At 43.6% G+C, this 21,002-nt stretch overlaps 1 protein-coding gene across 2 annotated transcripts in view; it reads left to right on the top strand.

Moving 5' to 3' along the window:
• The window catches only part of SMAP1 (small ArfGAP 1), a 100,190-nt gene that overhangs the window by 31,819 nt on the left and 47,369 nt on the right, over window positions 1–21,002 (top strand). Inside the window, exons 2-6 of one of the 2 annotated variants that reach the window (XM_089530979.1) lie at window positions 1,827–1,960; window positions 4,681–4,766; window positions 6,662–6,737; window positions 19,155–19,232; window positions 20,918–20,998. In XM_089530979.1, coding sequence (XP_089387105.1) covers window positions 1,827–1,960; window positions 4,681–4,766; window positions 6,662–6,737; window positions 19,155–19,232; window positions 20,918–20,998 — 455 coding nt within the window. The remainder of the gene's footprint in view (window positions 1–1,826; window positions 1,961–4,680; window positions 4,767–6,661; window positions 6,738–19,154; window positions 19,233–20,917; window positions 20,999–21,002) is intronic. The other variant, XM_089530980.1, reaches the window with a different exon arrangement.

Below are 21,002 nucleotides of genomic sequence, written 5' to 3'. Positions count from 1 at the left end.
TGCTATTGTAGTCTCTCAGTTTTCCAATTCAGTTGTAGTTCTGTGACACCATTTCCTGTAGACCCTCACTGGGCAATCCTTAGATCAGGGAAGGGCAGATTTGGGGTAGCAACCAGAAATGTTGCCTGCTTGAAAAATAAAAATAATATACAAATAATGCCTTCTTGCATTAATTCATTGTTCTGTTTTAATATCTGTTTAATTTTTGGCAATGAAAATATACAACAGCTTCAACGTTTCTGTCATAGAAAACCATGATATATTGCTTTCTTTTGTTTAAATTATCATGAATATAACATTGTAAAATTAAGGGGAAAAGTCCAATTTGTAGCCTTTTGTGTAGCTGATCTTACTGGGCTGGATCTAAAGAGCCATAAAAGAGAAAGAAAACTTCTCTATGAGCACTTGGTTCATGTAGTGATGTTCTGTAACAGGCTTCAACTTTCTCTTTTGTGCAGGAGGCCATGCCAAGCTGTGCATGCAGAATAATATAGTTTAGTTTAGTTTCATTCCTCAAAGAAGCTCTAGTGTGGATGCGCAGAATAATTCTTTTATGAGTGGATGTTTTCTTCGGCATGTGGAAGGGAACCTTTGGCTCACACTTTCTTTTTCAGTTCTTAGTGTGGCTCAAAGACAAACCTTTCTTTCTGTTACCAAACCAATTATCAATGCCTTTCCAAAGTGATACTCCAAGGAAGGGAACATATTCCAACTAATAGTTGACCTGTTCATCGCCTGTTGTTTTTATTGAACTACTAGAACAAAGACAACACCCTACTTTATAGACTGGATATGCCCCATGATTGATCAATAGCAATTGATCTTATATAATATAAAGTAGGATATATGCAAGGGCAGGATTGTCATTTTTGGAAGGACTGAATTTAGCTTTTGTTATACTGTTTTCCAACTGCATATCTTTTTGGAGACATTCACCGAGGGCTGGCTGTGATTTTGTATCAAAACAAGACCAAGTCTTACCTTTCTTTCTTCCTTGCTGGTATGTTCCCCATAATTACATATATGATTACTTTGGGGAAGGAGGTGAAGAGACAAGCAGATGTTTCAAGTACTCCCTGTATGCAGAACTTGGAAAGGAAGAGAGACCCATGGGAATTAGCTGTATCATCCTCTTTGGAACAAACAAACAAACAAACAAACAAACAAAATTCCAAAACAGACTGGCATAAGATTGGGAATGAACAACAATCTCCTAACTCACACATTAACATTAACTTTGCTGTTCTGCATATACTGTATGTGAGGGAGGGTTAGAATAATATGTATTCAATCCTTGATTATTAGAGATGTAGGACTGATCAATAATGATATAATGATCTGTTATACTGCTAATTCTCAATTTAATAGCACCACCATTCTTATTAGTACAGTGGGCTCTTCTTATCTATGGGCTTGCCATCCACGGATTTGACTTTCTGCGAACAGCAAGCCCTGTTGTTTGTAATGGAGCTGTGTGAACACAGCCACACGAGTGGCTATGTGCATCCTGCACTGCCATGAAAAATAATAGGACTTGAGGTCCCGCATTTTTTGTTTTCCATAGGGGTGGAATCCGGAACGGATCCCCCATGAATATGAAGATTGTAGGGTGTTTCCTTGGACTTTGTATGTCAACACAATTCCATACAAATAGGTAACTGCCTGAAGACTAAAGGCAAAGGACTAATGCAAATATAAGCAAGGTGACCATGAACAAATAGACTGTTTGTGATAGTTTGTAATCATGAAGGTGGAAGCAAACAAAATTTATTCTAAAAACTCATGGTAGTTTTTGAAGTGGTTTAATCTTTGTTTGTTTTTCTTAGGTCCACGATGGGCTTCTTGGAATACAGGTGTCTTTATTTGTATCAGGTGTGCTGGAATACATCGAAATTTGGGGGTTCATATATCCAGAGTCAAGTCTGTCAACTTGGACCAATGGACACCAGAACAAATACAGGTAACCCCCCCAAAAAAACTATAGTTGTCTTTTAGTGAAGAAAACCCCTCATGAATGTTAATTTCAGGAACTTAATAGATAATATGAATTATTTTTGTTCATCATAAAAAAGAAAGAAAACCCAAAATTTAACTATTTAACTAGCTACATGCTTTCTGGTTTGTAGCATGTTTTACAGACAGAGCGTATCTGTCACCTTCATGGATTCAGTACTTCATATGTCTGTGTGCCATAGTATGACCACGTGAACTGCTTGAAAAGGTATTTTCACATTGCAGTAGCTTCTTGCAACAATCCATTTCCTGTGTACTGAACTGACAAATGAATTGCTTTTCTTACTTCCCCACTGTCAAACATTGTTGGTGTCGTGTGGTGCTGTCCATCAATATGTAAAATACTTCCTAGCAGATAAACCTAACGAAACACTAAAGTTTTGCTTCTGAACATTTTTAGAATGGGAAGGGTGTGCCAAAGGGATGTGATCTTCCCTGCTTTATCTCGCCTATAAGGTTATGATTTATTTAAAATATTTATACTTTTTCCCTCATGTCATTCAAATGGCTTACAACAATAAAAAAATAGAATATGTTCCTACATATTTGTGTTATTGTATTTAGCTAGTTATTTGAACATGTGTCTTTTTAAAAAATCTAGTGTATAGAACCAATTTACTTGCATCCCATTAACTATCTTTCCAACATAAATAATTTCACCACACAAGACTGATTCCTGTCACCCATTGTTGCACCTAGGATTATTGAGACACTATAAAATAGAATTGTGCTGATTTTTATTAAGTATCAAACTTAGCAAAATGTGGTTTAAGAAAAACAATCTGAAAGATGGTACTTACAGCATTCAGTATATGGAAACAATGAAAGTTGTTTTGTAAAATCAGCAAACTATGGAATGATTCTTACATAATGTTAAACGACGTTTTAACACACACAATTGATTAGTCAAAGGCCATTAACAAAATAAAATTGCTTATATAATATAGTGGCTAACCAATTTTCAATCACAATGAAACAAACACAAGTACAAATGCAAATTATAGAGACAATATTTTATCAATATCAACTCAGTTTATATGCCAGTAAAAATATGCCAGTTTATATGCCGGTAAAGAAGGGATGTGGTGGCTTAGTGGTTCAGATGCTAGTTCTGATGATTGGAAGATCAGAAGGTTGGCAGTTTGAGGCCCAAGTGCTGCATGATGGGGTGAGCTTCTGCCACTAGGCCCAGCTTCTGCCAACCTAGCAGTTTGAAAGCATGCAAATGCAAGTAGATAAATAGGTACCACTCTGGTGGAAGGTAACAGCGTTCGGTTCAGTCATGCTGGCCACAAGACCATCAGAGCAGTCCTCAGACAATGCTGGCTTTTTGGCTTAGTAACGGAGATGAACACCATCCCCTACAGTCAGTTACGACTAGACATTCATGTCAAGGGACTGCCTTTACCTTTTTTTTTATATGCCAGTAATAGAATTAGGAACTCATACTCACTGTATAGATGATATGGAATGAGCCTGAGTGAAGCTTCAGCTTCATCTGTCCTCTCTTCCTGATGGGAAGAGGATTTAAGTAAAGTGTACTTTCCTTTTTCACAAATCCTGGCTTGCTGTTACATATGACCAGAGAGAGTGGCCATTTTGTATTAGTCTGTTTGTAAATAACCCGGCTTCATACCATGGGTTATGACATTGCTTATTTAGAATCTGAATAGAGTTAGTGCCATATTGGTATACATGTGAGAGGAAGATCAGTTAAGGGTTTTTACTTGTGTTTCATGTACTGTTTTCGCCTAACACTAAAATATGATTAACCACAAACCAGCCCTATCAATTACAGTAGCAGAAGACTCTGAATTATACCTTAACATTTCTCATTCTCTTTGCCATAATGCATAACTCCAGCTAACAAAACTAAGTGTATGCACTGATGTGTGCATGCCAAAAGTGCTGTAGTTGGAAATACTTCATTTTCTTCTGGAGGCACTGTTTTAACCTCAGTCAGTTGGTGTAATATTCGTTTTGTTTGTGCCTGAAATAGTTATGTATTTTAAAAGGATATAGCAGTGAAAGAGGGAAGTGATAAAATGGGTGGCAGATGCAAATAAAATAGCTGTCATTAAGTTAAAATTTTTGCATTTGATAATTTCAGCTGCAACTGAAACTAGGGCCTGAAGCAGACAGGCCAAAAGGAGTGGCTTCCGGCCACTTGGGGGATATGGCGTGCAGATGACGTATGTCCCCAGAGCTGCTAGAATCTGCACTGAAACTGCCGGCAAAAGAAGCAGTAAAAATAACGCTCTTGGTAGCAGCTTGTTTGGCACTGTGGTAGCAGGCTGTCTGGTTGCCATGGTCCTGGGCCAATCAGGGTCCAATCGCATCTGGAGAAGCCAAAGGCCACTCTAAGCCACCCGTCTGTTTCACCCCTAAGTATTCCATGAGTTTAAGTCCAACAAGAATAACACTATCAATTTGTAGGCATTATTATGATGGCAAATGTAGTCACTTGTATGCTTACACATTTTTAGACACTTAGAGATTCTTACTGCTGGCTGTGGTTACTCTGAACTAAGTACCTTTGATCTTGAGAAGTGTTACTTTTATGTACAAATGATCAGGATTGCAGATGGAAAGTATTAAAATACGTTCATTTAAGAGCAAAAACTGTAAATCTCTTTTTTCCCCTCCCCCCTCCCTTTATGTTTTCAGTGCATGCAGGAGATGGGAAATACAAAGGCACGGTTACTTTATGAAGCTAATCTACCAGAGAACTTTCGAAGACCTCAAACAGACCAGTATCCTTTGTGCATAACATCCTTTGTGTATAATGGGTGAAATATGGAATGCCTATGATGTTATGCAGTGTTTTCAATTTATGTTATTGTATTTTTTAATGGATAAATGTTATGCAGTGACTATGGTCTCTTTCACACTGCATAGTTATAGCAAGATGATTAACTCATGGCTACATCCTGCAGAATCTTGTGGTTTGTTGTCTGGTGAAGAGCTGAGCTCTTTGGGTGAGAATTCTGAATACTTTCCTAGACTGCATAGGACAGAACCTTGGCAGCTTAAGTAGTATTAAAGTGTTATAATTGTGGAAGAGATGTACGCCTAAAAGTTAAGAACTGTAACAGAATAAGTTCTGAACATTTGGCTTCCAATTACCTAGGAGACAATTTTCATCAATTAAAAAAAACACATTAAAAAGTAACAATTGGCTCAATAGTGTTGAGAAGAGTATTCAGATAACTGAAGTAAACATGCTAGTTGTATTGAGAGAAATTGCAAACAAGAAACGTTTTCCCTACTACTGAAGGGATAATCACTGACATCTTTCATATTCCTATCACTGTAACATTTGTCTCTGCAGAAAGAGCCAAACCACTCCTGTGATGTGTCTGTCACAGAACTAGTGCTAAATAAATAAATAAATAAATAAATAAATAAATAAATATAATAAAATTTATTTATATTTTCCCACCTCTCCCAGGTGGATTGAGGCGGGATTACAACCCAACAATAACAATAAGATACAAGAATAAAACATATACTTTTTAAGCATTAAAACAGTTAAAAACAGTACAGTCAGAGAATTATAAGATATAATATTCTGATCCTGAATACAAGAGTGAATGATGTCTTTACAGAAGATTGGGTGGATAGGCTTGCCGGAAGAGATCCGTCTTAACTGCCCTCTTGAAACCCTCCAAGGAGGTAATAAGACGGATCTCTTCCAGGAGGTTGTTCCATAGTTTAGGAGCCACTGAAGAAAAGGTTCTTTGAGAAGTTGAAGCCAGTCTGGTTGGATGTACTTCCAACAGATTTTTCCTGGAAGTTCTGAGAGTGTGGGGTGGATTATACAGGGAGAGGCGTTCCTTTAACTAACATGGGCCTGAGCCATGTACGGCTTTATAGGTGATAACCAACACCTTATATTGCACCCGGAAGCTAATAGGTAGCCAATGAAGATCTTTCAAAATAGGTATTATATGGTCAAATTTTGAAGAACCAGTGACCAATCTGACTGTTCTGTTTTGTACTAATTGAAGCTTCCGAACTTAGTACAAGGGTAGCCCCATGTAGAGCGCTTTACAGAAATCAAGGTGAGAGATTACCAGTGCAAGTACCACAACTTCAAGGTCCTTGATTATGAATATGATATTATTACATTAATATAGCATTAGACTTGTAATGGTAATGAATTGTGGATACTGAGGATTTAAAACTAACACTCCCATTGCAGAGTATGCATGGACCATTGTAACCTTAGTCACAAGTGACCAGAGTTCAGCTTGGTTTTGTAGTAGGTTTATTACATTCCTTTCTGTTGCTTATTTTCCCCTTCACCCTTAAATGGTAGCTAGTGGGATGTCTAATGCTTGAGGACTCTTCCTCAAAGTTTGTTTAAAACAAAGGCTTCTGAGCATCTTTGTAGCCCCGATTGATAAGAGTAAATGTGAAAATGATTCCTCAGCAGACCATGGCAGTTATGAAGTGAATCTTTGAATAATACCTTGCTAAATGCTAATTAAATTTGAATGTGTAGGCTAATACTTAAAATAGTTCAGTTCTAGCTTTAGAGTTCTTACCTAGAATGTAAACTGAAAATTAAATGTTCTGCACTGTAAACCATCTGTATTTCATTCTGTTTTCTGAAGCTTTTTTCCCTTAAGTTACCTGATTTCAGAGCTGTGGAATTTTTTATCAGGGATAAATACGAGAAGAAAAAATATTATGACAAAAATGCAATTCAAGTCACCAGTGTAAGCACAATTAGTCTCTATTTTTGTTTTAAAATGAATATGGGAGTATAATTACATTATACACATTATACAGTGGCTTTAAATATTATATGTAGGAGTACTGAATGAAATGAAAATTATTTTAGCAGCAAATGACATTCCTAACAGAAGCATGAATAAAGCTTATCACTAATTATGGAATCAGGGCTAATCACTTGCTTGGCAAACAATGCATCTTGAATGTTAATTGATAATGTGATGATTAGGCAGTCATTATTTTCTCTAATGACTTTCATTCCTTAAAACTGCAAGCTGGTCCTTGTTAATGCAGAAACAAGTCTGAGACAGGGTTCCAGCTCTGGCTCAGAAAGAAGCTATTGCTTTTAACCCAAAATTGAAGTCCATTGGTAGTCATATTTGTCCAGATGATCTCAAGCATATGGTGAGATTGAGAATGAAAGCATAAATTCAAGACCATAAAAGAATCAGTTTTGCTTTTTTCCTGAAGCAAAGGTAATGGGATGTTTGGACAAGTACACTGAGATTTTGTAAAGCAAATGATTTGTTAGGGAGAATGAATAGGATAGTGGCCTTTCTGAAGTAACCTTGTGAAGACTGGTGATTTTCAAGGGAGGTGTGCCATGCTTGAGGTGCTTGTTCAGATCTCATCAGAACTGTGGCTTATATCAACTTGGGCATGTAAAATAATTGACAGTATCACCATTGGCTATAATATAAGAATTGTTTTGAATCAAAGCCAAAGTAAATCTAGTGTCAGCCACCACCTCTAAGTGCATTGGTGAGCCACCTTGTCAATGTTGTAACTACCTATCTGTTTTGTCCCAAGAGCAATGCTATGGACTTTGGGTGTAGTAAGGCCTCTGGCTCCTAGGAACACAGCCTGAACAGAAGACTTGTCCACAAATTTCTTAAGTTTTCAAAGCTTTACTGGTTATAAACACAAAAACATGAAACTGATCTTTTTATCAATAGTCTTTCTTAAATACCTTGCTCTTTCTTCTTGGTGGGTTTTATCTTTCTTCTTGTGTGAACTTATCTTTCTTCTTTTGTGGACTTATCTTTGTCAAAGAAAAATACTGTCTCCAGGTCTGACTTGGCTGAAATCTTACTACACAACTGAAACTAGCTAGAGGGAGAGAGTATAAGACCCTGGGATTTCCAACAATCCTTGTCTTTCTTAAAGCTGTAAATCTCTATTTCCCCTCCTAAACTAATATATAGAAAGTCTAATATAATCTCAACTAAATATATGTCTCAAGGGCATCAAAGATGTTCTGGAGGCATGACACTATCGATGTTGTAACTAATGTTATTGCTAATGACATTGCTAAGTGTATTTTCCACAAATGTGCCTAATTTTTTAAAAATTGTTTGACCTAATAGACATGGCTACTCTCATTGTAGTGAATTCTGTAAGTTAACTTTGTGTTTCATTGTGCTTACCATGTTAACCATATTTCTTCTTCGTGGTCTCTGCGAATCATACAAATGGGTTTCACTGCGCCTGCGCAGTGCTGCTCGGAACCTACTGGAATCACTGGGCAGAGTTTTACTCTGCAACATATAGAAACTTTTTGGCGGTAACTCCGCCCACCCGTTATAAGGCCCCTGCCTTCCCGCTCTTTTCCCCAGTTCCTTTTTTCCGCCGTGCTAGCTGCTTCAGAGGAACTTTCGCTTGCTTTGCTTGCTTGGAATCACTTTCGTTTTTGACCATTCTTTGTCTCCCGCCCCTGGTAACTTCGGACCTTCGGACTGCTGACTTCGTTTTCGGATCTCCCATCGACTTGGCGACTTTGAAATGCCTGCGGCTTTCAAGAAGTGCGACATTTGCAAGGGCAAGATGCCCGTTCAGGACCCGCACTCCACCTGCTTGCTTTGCCTTGGTCCAAGCCACGATCCCAAGGCCTGCGCACTCTGCAGATCCCTCTCTTCCCAGGCCCGGAAAAACCGTGAGTCCCGGCTTACTTCGGCGATTGCCCTGGGGAAATTGCAAGAAAGGGGTCCGCAGTCTTCTTCTGTCCCGCCTCTGCCGCCCCCCGCTTCATCTTCTCGGGCAAGTGTCTCCAGCGTGGGATCGGGGAGAACCGCCGTCCCCAGCGTGGTGTGCGTCCCGGCCGGGACTCCTTCCACCACCGCCGATGTGGCCCGTGGCTCCAAACCGCCCAGTGCCACCGACAAACCCTCCAAGCGCCCCCATAAGCCATCGGGGACTGAGGGTACCGAACGGGCCTCCAAGCCAAAGGAGGGATCGGAGGGCCCCCGTTCCAAGGAGGCTCCCAAACCGGAGGTCCATCTCGCCTCGCCTTCGTCCTCCAAGGCATCCAAGGGATCACGGCATCCGATGCCTACCGAGCATACCAAACCGGTGCAAGGAACAAGGTCCCCGAGGCCTTCGTCATCGACACCGACTGCTGTCCTCCTGGACCTCCCGGACAACCCTTTCTTCCCATCGGAGGAGACTCCCAAGCCTGGGAAGAAGAGGCACCATGACAAGGCTGACCGTGATCCGGCCCCTAAAAAGGCCAAGCCCTCCAAGGATCGGCCCACCACCGACCCGCCGAGGGCAAAGGACAAGGAGCGCTCCCACTCCAGACAGGCCCGCGCCTCCGCCTTGCCAGCTCCATACCAGGAGCCGACGCCGGTAGACCAGGGGACCCCTGTTACATCCCTGCCTCCCCCGGCCTTAGACTTCATCCACGGGACGGATGACGCCCCTCGCTCTCCTGATCATCGGTCTCCTTCCCATCCGGTGACCGATGATGAAGGTCACTCGGCTCACATACAGGGGATCCCGGACCTCTTCTACGACGTGCAGTCGCGCCGCTACTACATGTCGGTGCCGGAGGACAGAGCCCTGAGGGAGTTCACCAGACTGAACCCCCACCCCGTAGACCGAGCCGACCCGGCCAGATCGGTTCCCACCGTGTCGGTCTACGAGAGGACATCATCGCCGCCCCGTAGACGCGAGAGGTCGCCGTCTCCACTCCGTACTCGTGAGAGGTCGCCGTCCTCAACCCGCAGACGCTCCCGATCGTCACTGGACTTCGTCCGCCCGAGATCCCATGTCAGGGTGACGGACCCCCTCTCCTCCGACCTGGATTCTGAGGACGAACCGCTGCCACCTTCGGAGGCACCCTCGGACGAGGATGTCCTCTCGGGTTCGGCCTCCCCTCAGAGGATGCACAACCCAGGGCCGTCTTCGCCGTCTGACGACGTCAGGGCCTTCACAGAGCACGTGGTCAGGATGTCACGGGCCCTCGACATCGAGCTCGCAGCCGCGGAGGACGACGCAGAGGACCCGGTCGAGCGTAGGGTGCATGGACGGGTCCCCACTCCGCCATGCCTTCCTCTCCTCCCCTCTCTCCAGACCATCGTAAAAAGGTCCTGGGATGCTCCGGCCGCCCTATCGGCACCCTCCCGCAAGGTCCAATCCCTCTATAGGGTCGCCCCGGCGAGTTGCTCCTGGTTGGCAGAACATCCCAGACCAAACTCGGCCATTGTGGAGGGGGCCCAGCACAGCTTCGTTCCGAAGCAGGCTACTTCCCCTGTCGACAAAGAGGCAAAGAAGATCGATGGACTGGCAAAAAAGGCTTATTCGGCTTCGGCTCTTGGGGTCAAGGCCGCCAACTACACCGCCTGCATGGGGGCCTACATTCAAACCCTCATGGAACGGATCTCTCCCATGGTTCCGGACGTCCCAGATGACATCCAGAGGCAGCTGGTGGAGATCAGAGACGAGGCGCACTCCATCGGAAGCTGGCTAATCACCACTTCCAGGAACATGGCGGACTGCTCCGGGAGGTCCATGTCAGCTGCCATGGCTCTTCGGCGCCACGCGTGGCTCAGGGCCTCTGACCTCAACCCGACGGTTAGAGCGGCCATTGAGGACATGCCGCTTGACGGGACCGGCCTCTTCCACGCCGAGACCGACGACCGCCTGAACCGCAAGTTCAGGATGAAGGCGGCGGCGAAGAAGCACGGCATGTCCTCAGCACCGGCTTCTCCGTTCCGGAAGCGACAGCGCCCGTGGCAGCCGCAAGGTCAGTCACAAGGGATCTTCTCCCGGGACCGACAGCCCCAGCACCAAGGCTCTCAGAGACAGCGCTTCCCTTCGCAGTCTTCCTCCTCCTCTGGCCGTCGCACCTTCCCGCCTCGGTACCGCAAGTCCCGCCGGCAGGATACCGACCAGGGGAAGAAGAGAGCCTGAAAGGACGCAGCGCGCTTCGTCTCCCCTTCACCCCTCTTCTTTTTGGACATCTTGAGGCCCTATTTTAACACCTGGGCATCTATAACATCGGACTCGTGGGTTCTTAACATCGTCCGTAGGGGTTATGCCCTCGAGTTCCAAGAGCTCCCTCCAACTGGAGCCTTCATGTCCACTCCCCCCTCGGACACCCTTCTCGACGAAGTGCGCACCTTGCTTTGTAAGGGGGCAATCTCCCCTTTACCGCCCGACCAACATCCTCGGGCCTTTTTCTCCAGGTACTTCACCGTACCTAAAGCTGATGGGGGCGTTAGGCCCATCCTGGACTTGAGACAAGTGAACTTGTTTTTGAACTACCGTCGCTTCCGAATGGTAACCTTGGCCTCCATTCTGCCTCTCCTCCACCAGGGCCTGTGGTTCCCGACTGTCGACCTGAAGGACGCCTATTTCCACATCGGGATCCGAGAATCCCACCGGAGATTCCTCGCCTTCGCTGTCGGCTCCGACTCGTACCACTACAACGTGCTCCCGTTCGGCTTGGCCACGGCCCCACGAGTCTTCACGAAGTGCATGGCGCCGGTGGTGGCATACCTTCATCAGAAGGGCTTCATGGTTTTTCCCTACCTGGACGACTGGCTGTTTGCAGCCGAATCCCAGGAAGAGCTGCACGAGGCAGTCTCATTCGCCTTACACCTCTTCGACTCCCTTGGGCTGGTTGTCAACAGGGAAAAGTCCCACTTCACGCCGACCAGACAGGTCAAGTTCATCGGGGCCATCCTCGACTCCGAGAGCTGCCTAGCCTTCCTCCCTCCGGACCGGTTTCAGGCCCTGGCTACATCCCTCAGGCCGTGCATCTTACACAGAAGGATAAGAGCCAGAGACGTCCAAGTCGCCCTGGGCCACATGGCATCGACGACATTCGTCACCCCCTGGGCAAGACTGCGTCTTCGTCCTCTCCAATCCTGGTTCCTCTCCGTCTTCTCTCCGTTCACGGACCCACCTTCAAAGTGGCTCACGGTACCCAGACCTATAGCCGCTTCCCTCAGATGGTGGCTAGACGGCTCCAACGTCTGCACCGGGATGCCTTTCCATCAGCCTCAGTCACAGCTGACGCTGACAACCGATGCATCCCTGGAGGGATGGGGCGCCCACCTGCTCGACCTTGTCGTCAAGGACAGGTGGTCCGCACAAGACAAGCTCCTCCACATCAACGCTTTGGAGATGCTCGCAGTGGAGAAGGCTTTGAGGGCATTCGAGTTTGCTGTCTTAGGAAGAGTGGTCCTCCTGAGAACGGACAACACCACCGTAATGTACTACATCAACAAGCAAGGTGGTACCAAGTCCAGGACCCTGCTCGACCTCACCCTCCGCATCTGGAACTGGTGTATCCAAAGACGTGTCCTCCTCCAGGCGATTCACCTTCCCGGAGAGGACAACGAGCTGGCAGACCGCCTCAGCAGATCTCCATCGGTGTGCCACGAGTGGAGGCTCCATCCCGAGACGGTCAGCGACCTCTTCGATCGGTGGGGAACCCCCCGGATCGACCTCTTCGCGACCAGCTGGAACAGCCACTGTCCCCAGTTCTGCTCCAGGAAGCGATTCGACGGATCCCTTGGAGACGCATTCGCTTTCCTCTGGACGGGGGAGCTCCTCTACGCCTTCCCTCCGTTCCCTCTCATCGTCAGGGTGGTGTCCAAAATGGCAACGGACCGCTCGCAGGCGATCCTGATCACCCCGTGGTGGCCGAGACAACCGTGGTTCGCATCCCTTCTCCACCTCTCCGGGAGATGCTTCCTCCGTCTCAACCCGCGTCCGGACCTGCTCTCGATCCAGGACGGACGAATTCTCCACCCGGACATCGAGAGCCTGCCGCTGGTGGCCTGGAAGATCCGGCCCTGACCGCCTTGCCGGAATCGGTTAGGACGGTGATCCTGGCTGCCAGAAAACCTTCCACCCAGCGTTCTTATGCCCTGAAATGGAGGAGATTTTGCCTCTTCCTTGACCAGAAGGGCTTGTCTCCTACACAGGTTTCCACTCCAGTGGTGCTAGAGTTTTTGATGGCGCTTTTGGACGGAGGGCTGTCCCTCACATCCATCAAAGGCTACCTTTCTGCCATTTGTGCAAAATATCAGTTCGGGGGGAGGGTGTCTTTCTTTAAGGATCCCTTGGTGAAGGGCTTTCTGAAGGGTTGTGCCAACCTATATCCTCCTGTGTCGGTACCAACACCGGCTTGGAGTTTGGAGTCGGTATTGTCCGCTCTCCAATCCAAGCCCTTTGAACCCATGGCCTCAGCGGACTTGAGACTGTTGACTTGGAAAACCGCTTTCCTTGTGGCCATCACCTCTGCCCGCCGTGCGGGCGAACTCTGTGCCTTAAGGAGGGACGAACCATTCCTGAGGTTCCACAAGGACAAGGTAGTCCTCCGTATGGACATCACCTTCTTGCCAAAGGTGGTGTCTGCTTTCCACATGTGCCAGGACATTGTGTTGCCCACTCTAGCATCCGATCCGACATCGGATGAGGAGCGACGCCTACACTCCCTTGATGTCAGGAGAGCGCTGGCGTTTTACCTGGACAGAACTGCTGCCTCCAGCCGGTCCGAGAGACTCTTTCAATGCTACTCGGAACCGAAGAAGGGGTTGCCCGTGTCTACGCAGAGGTTCTCCAAATGGGTGGCCAGTACCATCCACCTCTGCTATGAACTGCTGGGCAAACCTCTCCCTGGCAGGGTTCGGTCACATTCCACAAGAGCTGTGGCGGCATCCTCAGCATTCCTGTCTGGGATTCCTCTGGAGGATGTCTGTAAGGCTGCTGTCTGGTCCCAACCTCTCACTTTTATTAAACATTACAGGTTGGACACCAGGGCCATCCGAGACGCAGCTTTCGGGAGGGCTGTGTTGGTCTCAGGGTTGCATTGATTGCACTACTGATGTATTTGTGTTATACAGTTTACACTGTTTATACTGTTGAATGTTGATTTGCACAACTTCTATGGGATCGGTCTTGCATGACCTCTGCTCCCTTCTCAGGTTTAGCAAAGTTGTTGCTAATTTATCTGTGCATGAACAAAAGACTGACTCTTTATGGTTCAGGATGTTTTTTTGTAATAAATATACCTTTGGTTTACCATAGCTTTGGTCTCAGGACACTCCCTCCGCCGCAGACCTTAGCTTGTCAGTCTAAACCCATTTGTATGATTCGCAGAGACCACGAAGAAGAAGGACAGGTTGCTTACCTGTAACAGTATTTCTTCGAGTGGTCATCTGCGAATACATACAAATCCCACCCGTCCGTCCCCTCAGTGTCCTGCTCTCATTGGCTCTCTCCATCGCCTGCTTGGCGGAAAAATTGCGGAACTGGGGAAAAGAGCGGGAAGGCAGGGGCCTTATAACGGGTGGGCGGAGTTACCGCCAAAAAGTTTCTATATGTTGCAGAGTAAAACTCTGCCCAGTGATTCCAGTAGGTTCCGAGCAGCACTGCGCAGGCGCAGTGAAACCCATTTGTATGTATTCGCAGATGACCACTCGAAGAAATACTGTTACAGGTAAGCAACCTGTCCTTATTCAACCTCAGTGTTTTATCCCACAAAGTATTAATTAGAAATATAGAATAAACTAAAACTGCTGTCACCTGTCTATTTGAAAGGTTTTATGACAGGTGTAGCAGGCACCTGTCTCTTTTAAACCACTACTGCTTGGGATTTTGCTGCGAAGAGACTTCTACCAACTTACTGATCATATTTCTTTATAAAATACTGCCTAAGGGAGTTTTAAATATTAAAAATAGTTTATAATCAAAGAATGAATGTACAGAGCAACAGCCTGAGAGTAGGAATAGAATTAAGTAGGGATCAGCTGAATGGCTCCAGGAAAGCAGTGTGTTTAATAAAGTTACTTTAAACAGCATTTTCCTTCATTGCTGCCAACTGACTGCAGTACAGGTGCCCTCTGGAGCCCATGATTTCATACTGGACATGACCTCAAGACATATGTATAAACTCACACACATTCTGAGAATTCATGCATACAAGGGAAATTTTAACCATATCTCTTTGTATATCTTCTTGGTTCCAGTGACACAGTCATAAAAAGCTATTTCTCAGGGATTTTAAATTAAATGAACCAGAAACACCGTGTACACTATAATGACACTAGGGGTAGCAAATATAATTTTAGACGTCATAATTAAAGAGTCTATTAGATTATATTTGACCCGGTCCTGTACATATTAAGGCCCGACTCTTGTCATTAGTCCCTGCTAGAATTGAATGAATGGAACTCCCATAAGTACTGATTTAATATATTTCCATTAAGTGGAGCTACATTAGTTGGGAATAACAGTAAGCATTATTAGTAATTAAATGACTAGAGGAATAAAGTACAATTCCATAAGCCAGGCTTCGTCCAAAGTGGCAAAAGTTAGCTGAAATTCCACATTTCCTGCATAGTGGCAAATGTAAAGTTTCTGTGACCCAGAGCGTGACCAAGCTATTGGGGAGGGTGTATATGTGTTCATTTCCAGGAAGCTGTATGGGCCAGAGTTCACTGAATGTGAGACTGTGGGACTTCTTGGGGAAAAGGAAGAGAAGGAATTACATTAGCAATTCAGAGACAGGTAGAGAAAAGGGACTTCAAGTTGTTGATTGGAGGGCAGAAGGACTTCAGAAACTTAATTCTCATGGTTGTTCACAGTAGCAGAAGGGAAGTGAACCAGCACACGTTCTTATTCATTCAGTCATTAGGGCTAAGTACCTTGGGTGTTATCTAGGTTCCTTCTGTCTTTCACTTCTGTACCAGGTTACTTCTCTAAAAGGAGCACACCAAGACAGGAATGGACAGGAAAGCAGGAGGGACCTGAGCTTATTAAAAGAACATGGGATTCTGAGCTTCCCACCTTGAATTATCAGAAAAAAGACTGCATGAAGTGGCTGAGCTTTCATCCACCAAGTGAGGCAAAACTAATTTTTCCCTAAGTCCAAACACAATAGAAGAGTGCAGAGCGGGAAAAGGACCTGTAAAATGCATCAGGTCTTCAAAAATACACAAGAGCACTGAATCTAGCCCAATGCTGTCTATTCTTGACTGGCAGCATCTCTCTAAGCTTTCATGCAAAATTCATTTCTAGTCCTACCTGTGGTTTTCCGGGGGTTGGGGTGTCCCCTCTAAATAGGCATCACCTTTATATGGTGATACTTTTGGAGTATGGAAACTCACTGCAAGGAGTGAAAAGACTTTAGCAAAGAGCTCTGGTTAAGCCAGTGGCCAATGTGGGAAGAGGGAGAATGGGGATGGTAGACCCCAGTGAGATGCTGTGGTTACATGAGGGGAAATATTTTTTCATATTAGTACATGGACTGGAAAACTAACCACATTATTGCTCCCACACCTTATATCAGTAGTTGGAAAATGCATTTAAACATAAGCTCACTTTTCCTAATGCAGAGACTGGCCAGTGTATTAGAAAAATAAGAGTATGAAGCAATTCTGTGCAATTGTGTCACCCCTTGCCTCTGTTTCTGCAACTGCAAATCTAAATATACAAAATTGCACTACAGTCAATCAAACTACTGATCACGTAGCCCAATACTGAGTCTACCTTGACTAGCAGCGGCTCTCCAAGATGTGAGGCTAATAAAAAATCCTTTGAGCTGGAGATTCCAGTCACTGAAATGGAAACATTTCTGGACAGAATTCTATTGCTTAGCCCCAATTAGAGTAAACCATTGAATCAACTACTGAATGATGAGACAACATTTATGTACATTCCATTGATTAAATGGATCTACAGCATTTGGGACTGCTAGTAGAATTCAGGCCTCTGTGTGCAAAATACAGTAAGCCCACCATATCAGCAGACTGGCTACCATGCCCATATTATTCAATGGCAATGCACATACATCACCGACCATTGAATAATATATTGAGTGTATGTGTTTGTTCCATCTGTGGGGAATCTGGAACCTAATCTCCATGGATAGGAAGTGTCCAATTTGTGAAGTTGAAGGCTTTCATGGTCGGCATCCATAGTTTTTTTGTGGGTTTTTTGGGCTATGTAGCCATGTTCTAGAAGAGTTTCTTCCTGACGTTTTGCCAGCATCTGTGGTTGGCATCTTCAAGATGCCAGCCACAGATGCTGGCAAAACGTCAGGAAGAAACTCTTCTAGAACATGGCTACATAGCCCGAAAAACCCACAAAAAATTATGTCCAATTTGTATAATGTGTCACTGAGAAACAGCAGCCCCAACTTGTATCACAGCCAGCTTCTGATATTAAGAAGCATCTGAAGTCAGATATGGTTTTACAAATGCTGCTGGGAGCCATTCTTTCTGACATCTGAGACCATGTGTTTCTGTACAAAGTTCCATTGGGGGCTAGAACAAGACATTACACTGCCTGTAGTAGGAAGACACATCTCTCTTCTAGCCTTTTTGTACAGCTGCATATATGGTGGTAGAACAGTTAAGTTTTGTGAGTGGCTCCTCCTTAGAATGAGACACTGTGAGCAAGGTGGGCCTGTACAACATCCCCTCCCAGCCATGCATACAAATGTGTTTTTATACCTGTAGAAACTTGTGTGCTCAGAATCAGTCCCATGCAAGGAGGATTAAAATTCAAAAGACAAAGGCCCCAAACTCACAAGACGAAGGACTTGGTATAAGCCAAATAGGAACTCATGAGAATGTACACAGACCAGGATTTGTAAATATAACTCCAAACAGTCACAGCTATGAGTAAGATTTCACAAGAGGATCATTAAGCAAGCCATAGATTTGAATACACACAGACAGAGAACTATTTACAGCTTAAATCATAAAGTACATCCTTCTGTCAATTACAGTGGTTTTCCAACTTTGGTCTCCCAAGTGGACTTCAACTCCTAGAAGCCCTAGCTAGGTTGGCCAGCATGAATTCTGGGAGCTGAAGCCAAAACATAAGAAGAACCAAAGTTTGGGAATCACTGGTCATTAGAACAGAATTACTGTGTATGGAGTAGGGAATAAAGTATGTTGACCAGTAAAGGAAAATTGTAAGAGCTACAAGATTTTACACAAGTTCCTACTTTACTTATCTTGTGTGGCTGAAGCACTCATGTTCAAGGAAGGGATGGCACAGGACAAGAGATAGAAACTATGGTGAGGATTGCGCAAAGGCAGAGTGTTGTGGGAAGGGCTGTCAAGAAGGGATGATACTGAAGCTGTTTTACCTACCTGGTTTCTGGTTCTTGTTTAAATTTGGATCATCTCTGGCCGCCTGAATTCCTTCTTACAGAAACCCAAGAGCTTATTGCTACTCACAAGTAACAAAGAGCTTTCTCAAGTCTCTTGATCATCATTGCACATTAGGAAGAATGGGAATTTCTGAAAATACTTCTAAATAAAATACATTTTCATGTGATAATGACATCTGTTCCATACTGACTGAATAATACTGTGAGTAAAACTCTAAATATCCTGCTGATTGCAGTTGTATGTAGAGCTGTTGAAAAGGCTCTACAAACTGCATTATAATATGCTTAGTGGTTTATGGTTAGAAGGCTATTCCTTATTAACTACCATTTTCTGTTTTCAAATAGAAGCTTTTATTTGAAAGTTACACATGTAGTAGTTCCTTCATTTTATTTGGAAAATAAATAATTCTGTTAGAATGAACAAGAACAAAGCCCCCTTTGCCTTCCACGTTCTCATGGGACTGTGAGCTTTTTCAGCTTCGGGATGTTAATATTTCAACAGTATGCTGAATAAAATTGAACAATAGATGAAACTTAATTATTTCTCCTTGTGCTTGTGATATGATCTTATCTAAGTTTATTTCATACTTTATATTCTAGTGAATTCATCTATGAAACATGCACTATTACCTGATCATTTCTTCACCTTTTGAAGAAGATGTAGTGAAATGAAAAAAGATGAAGAGATTACTCTTCTGCATAATCTGTGCATTTGCTGTGTATCTAACTATTTAGGTTGAACTCAGGATGTCCTGCCTGATCTTTAAAATAAAAAAAAATGATTTATGTTGTTATTAGCAACATTAGCCTAAATATGTAGTCTCCTACATCAGTCATTTTAAAATTATTTGTTTACCCTTCTTCTGTCTCTTCAACATTTCATCTGCATTTTCTGAGGTAAATAGGAAGCAATAAAATGTGAAGATGGGCTATGTTTGGTAGTTAAAGCTGCCTTGGTACCTTTTCTCATCTTTCATCTGTACAGATGTCTTCCTCTGATCTTCCTCAGCCTCTGGCATCCTCTCCTTCTCTGCAAGCTGCTTCTGAGAAAAGCAAAATAGAGGTATCTCCTCTTGCTTGTATGCATGTTGTCTTATGATGTAGATGCTTTCTATAGTTTACATGGATGTTAACATGCAGTAAATGCTTTATGCCAGTATCATGATTTGTCATTAGGAAGACAGGTGGAATTTAAAATGATAACACAAGTACTATTGGATCTTTCTTTCTAATTTCATCTGTAGAAAATGGATCAGCTAAACTTTCACAGCTTAGCTTTGGTTGCTTCAGTATTCCATCTCTTTGCACTGCTATTTTGCAGTAACATTTGAGTCTTTTCTTGCTCCTTGTCTTTATGCATGTTCTTGAGTCTTGTTTTAGAAGCATTACTTCATAACTGTACCTCAATTTCCCTTAAATTATTATTATTAACCTTTATTTATTAACCTTTATTTAAATAACATCACATGTCTGATATGTGTAGGTGGTGCTATTCTAACTACATTCACCAAGTCTTTAAAATTAATTTTGAAAAGGAACTAGTTCAATAGTACAGGAGTGGGGGAAATGTGGTCTACTGGCTGCTTGCAGCCCCCAGGGCCATATATGTGAGCAACTTTTTAAAACAAAACAAAAGAAAACCCAGTGCTCCTTAGAGGGTATGAGGGGCAGTTTCACCCCAGGCACCAGGTCTTGGAAAAAGACTCTCTTGGGCCTAAAATGGCCAAGAGAAGCCCAAAATATTGGAAAAGGTTAACAGTCACCCACTCCTGGACCTGTGACTAGTGTGTCTTTGGTGATTGCAGTAGACTACATACTTTACTTCTCTTTGTTGTATTCTGTGTCCAATCCTAAACAAATGTATTTTGTACTAAGCTTTAATAGGGTATTTCCTGTCATAAATTCTTCCCTACAAATAGTTTCCAATGAGGAGCAGTTTGGCAACTTTCACTTGCCTTCCTTGAACTCAGCTTAAATATTATATTTGCAGCAGGAGGAGTTAAAGTAAGAAGTGCAGTATCCTAAATCTAATGTCATGTTGGAGTTGTTATTCACACACCCCACCCCCCAAAAATGCAGTGGAAAGGCAAGACCATCCCCTCCGGTTGTCACAGTAAGGTACTTGTGTCTGAAGTGAAAATTTTAATCATAGTTAAGAGGGACTTCCTTTAGTCTATTCATTGTTAGTGTCAGCATAGAAATAACGTTTCACAATGGTGAAAGCTGACCAAAGTTACTCAAACACTATTTTTGTAGTTCTGTGAACTTCCAAGAAAGTATCTGGGCAAAAGCTATGGCAATTTATCAGATATTACAGTAGCTATGAGACTCAAAGTACAACCCAATGATAGCAACATATAAGTCTATACAGTCGGCCCTTCTTATACACAGATTTTTTATACACGGGTTCAAGCATCCACGTATTGAAAATGTTCAAAAAAAGTATAAATTTCAAATATCAAACCTTGATTTTCCATTTTTATAAGGGACACCATTTTTCTATGTCATTATATTTAATGGGATTTGAGCATCCACGGATTTTGTTATACACAGGGGATCTTGGAAACAAACCGCAGCGTATAACAAGGGTCCACTGTATATATTTTTTAATATAACTCTCCATACCTCACTGAGATAAGTGCATTTCTGATATAGTGATTTAAATAATAAGTTTGGATGCAAATATGGTATTGATATTTTAAATGTATGTTATATATAATACCTGCTAATATAATATCTTTTCAACAGAAGGAGAAGGAAAAAAAGAAGGAAGAGAAAAAGAAAGACAGAGAACCAGAAAAACCCTTGAAATGTTTGGGAGTTGACAAGGTAA

This window comes from Sceloporus occidentalis, unplaced genomic scaffold, assembly GCF_023333645.1.
Source record: "Sceloporus occidentalis isolate IW3139 unplaced genomic scaffold, rSceOcc1.0.p SCAF_6, whole genome shotgun sequence".
Taxonomy (NCBI): domain Eukaryota; kingdom Metazoa; phylum Chordata; class Lepidosauria; order Squamata; family Phrynosomatidae; genus Sceloporus; species Sceloporus occidentalis.
This window is presented reverse-complemented; position numbering and strand designations above follow the sequence as displayed.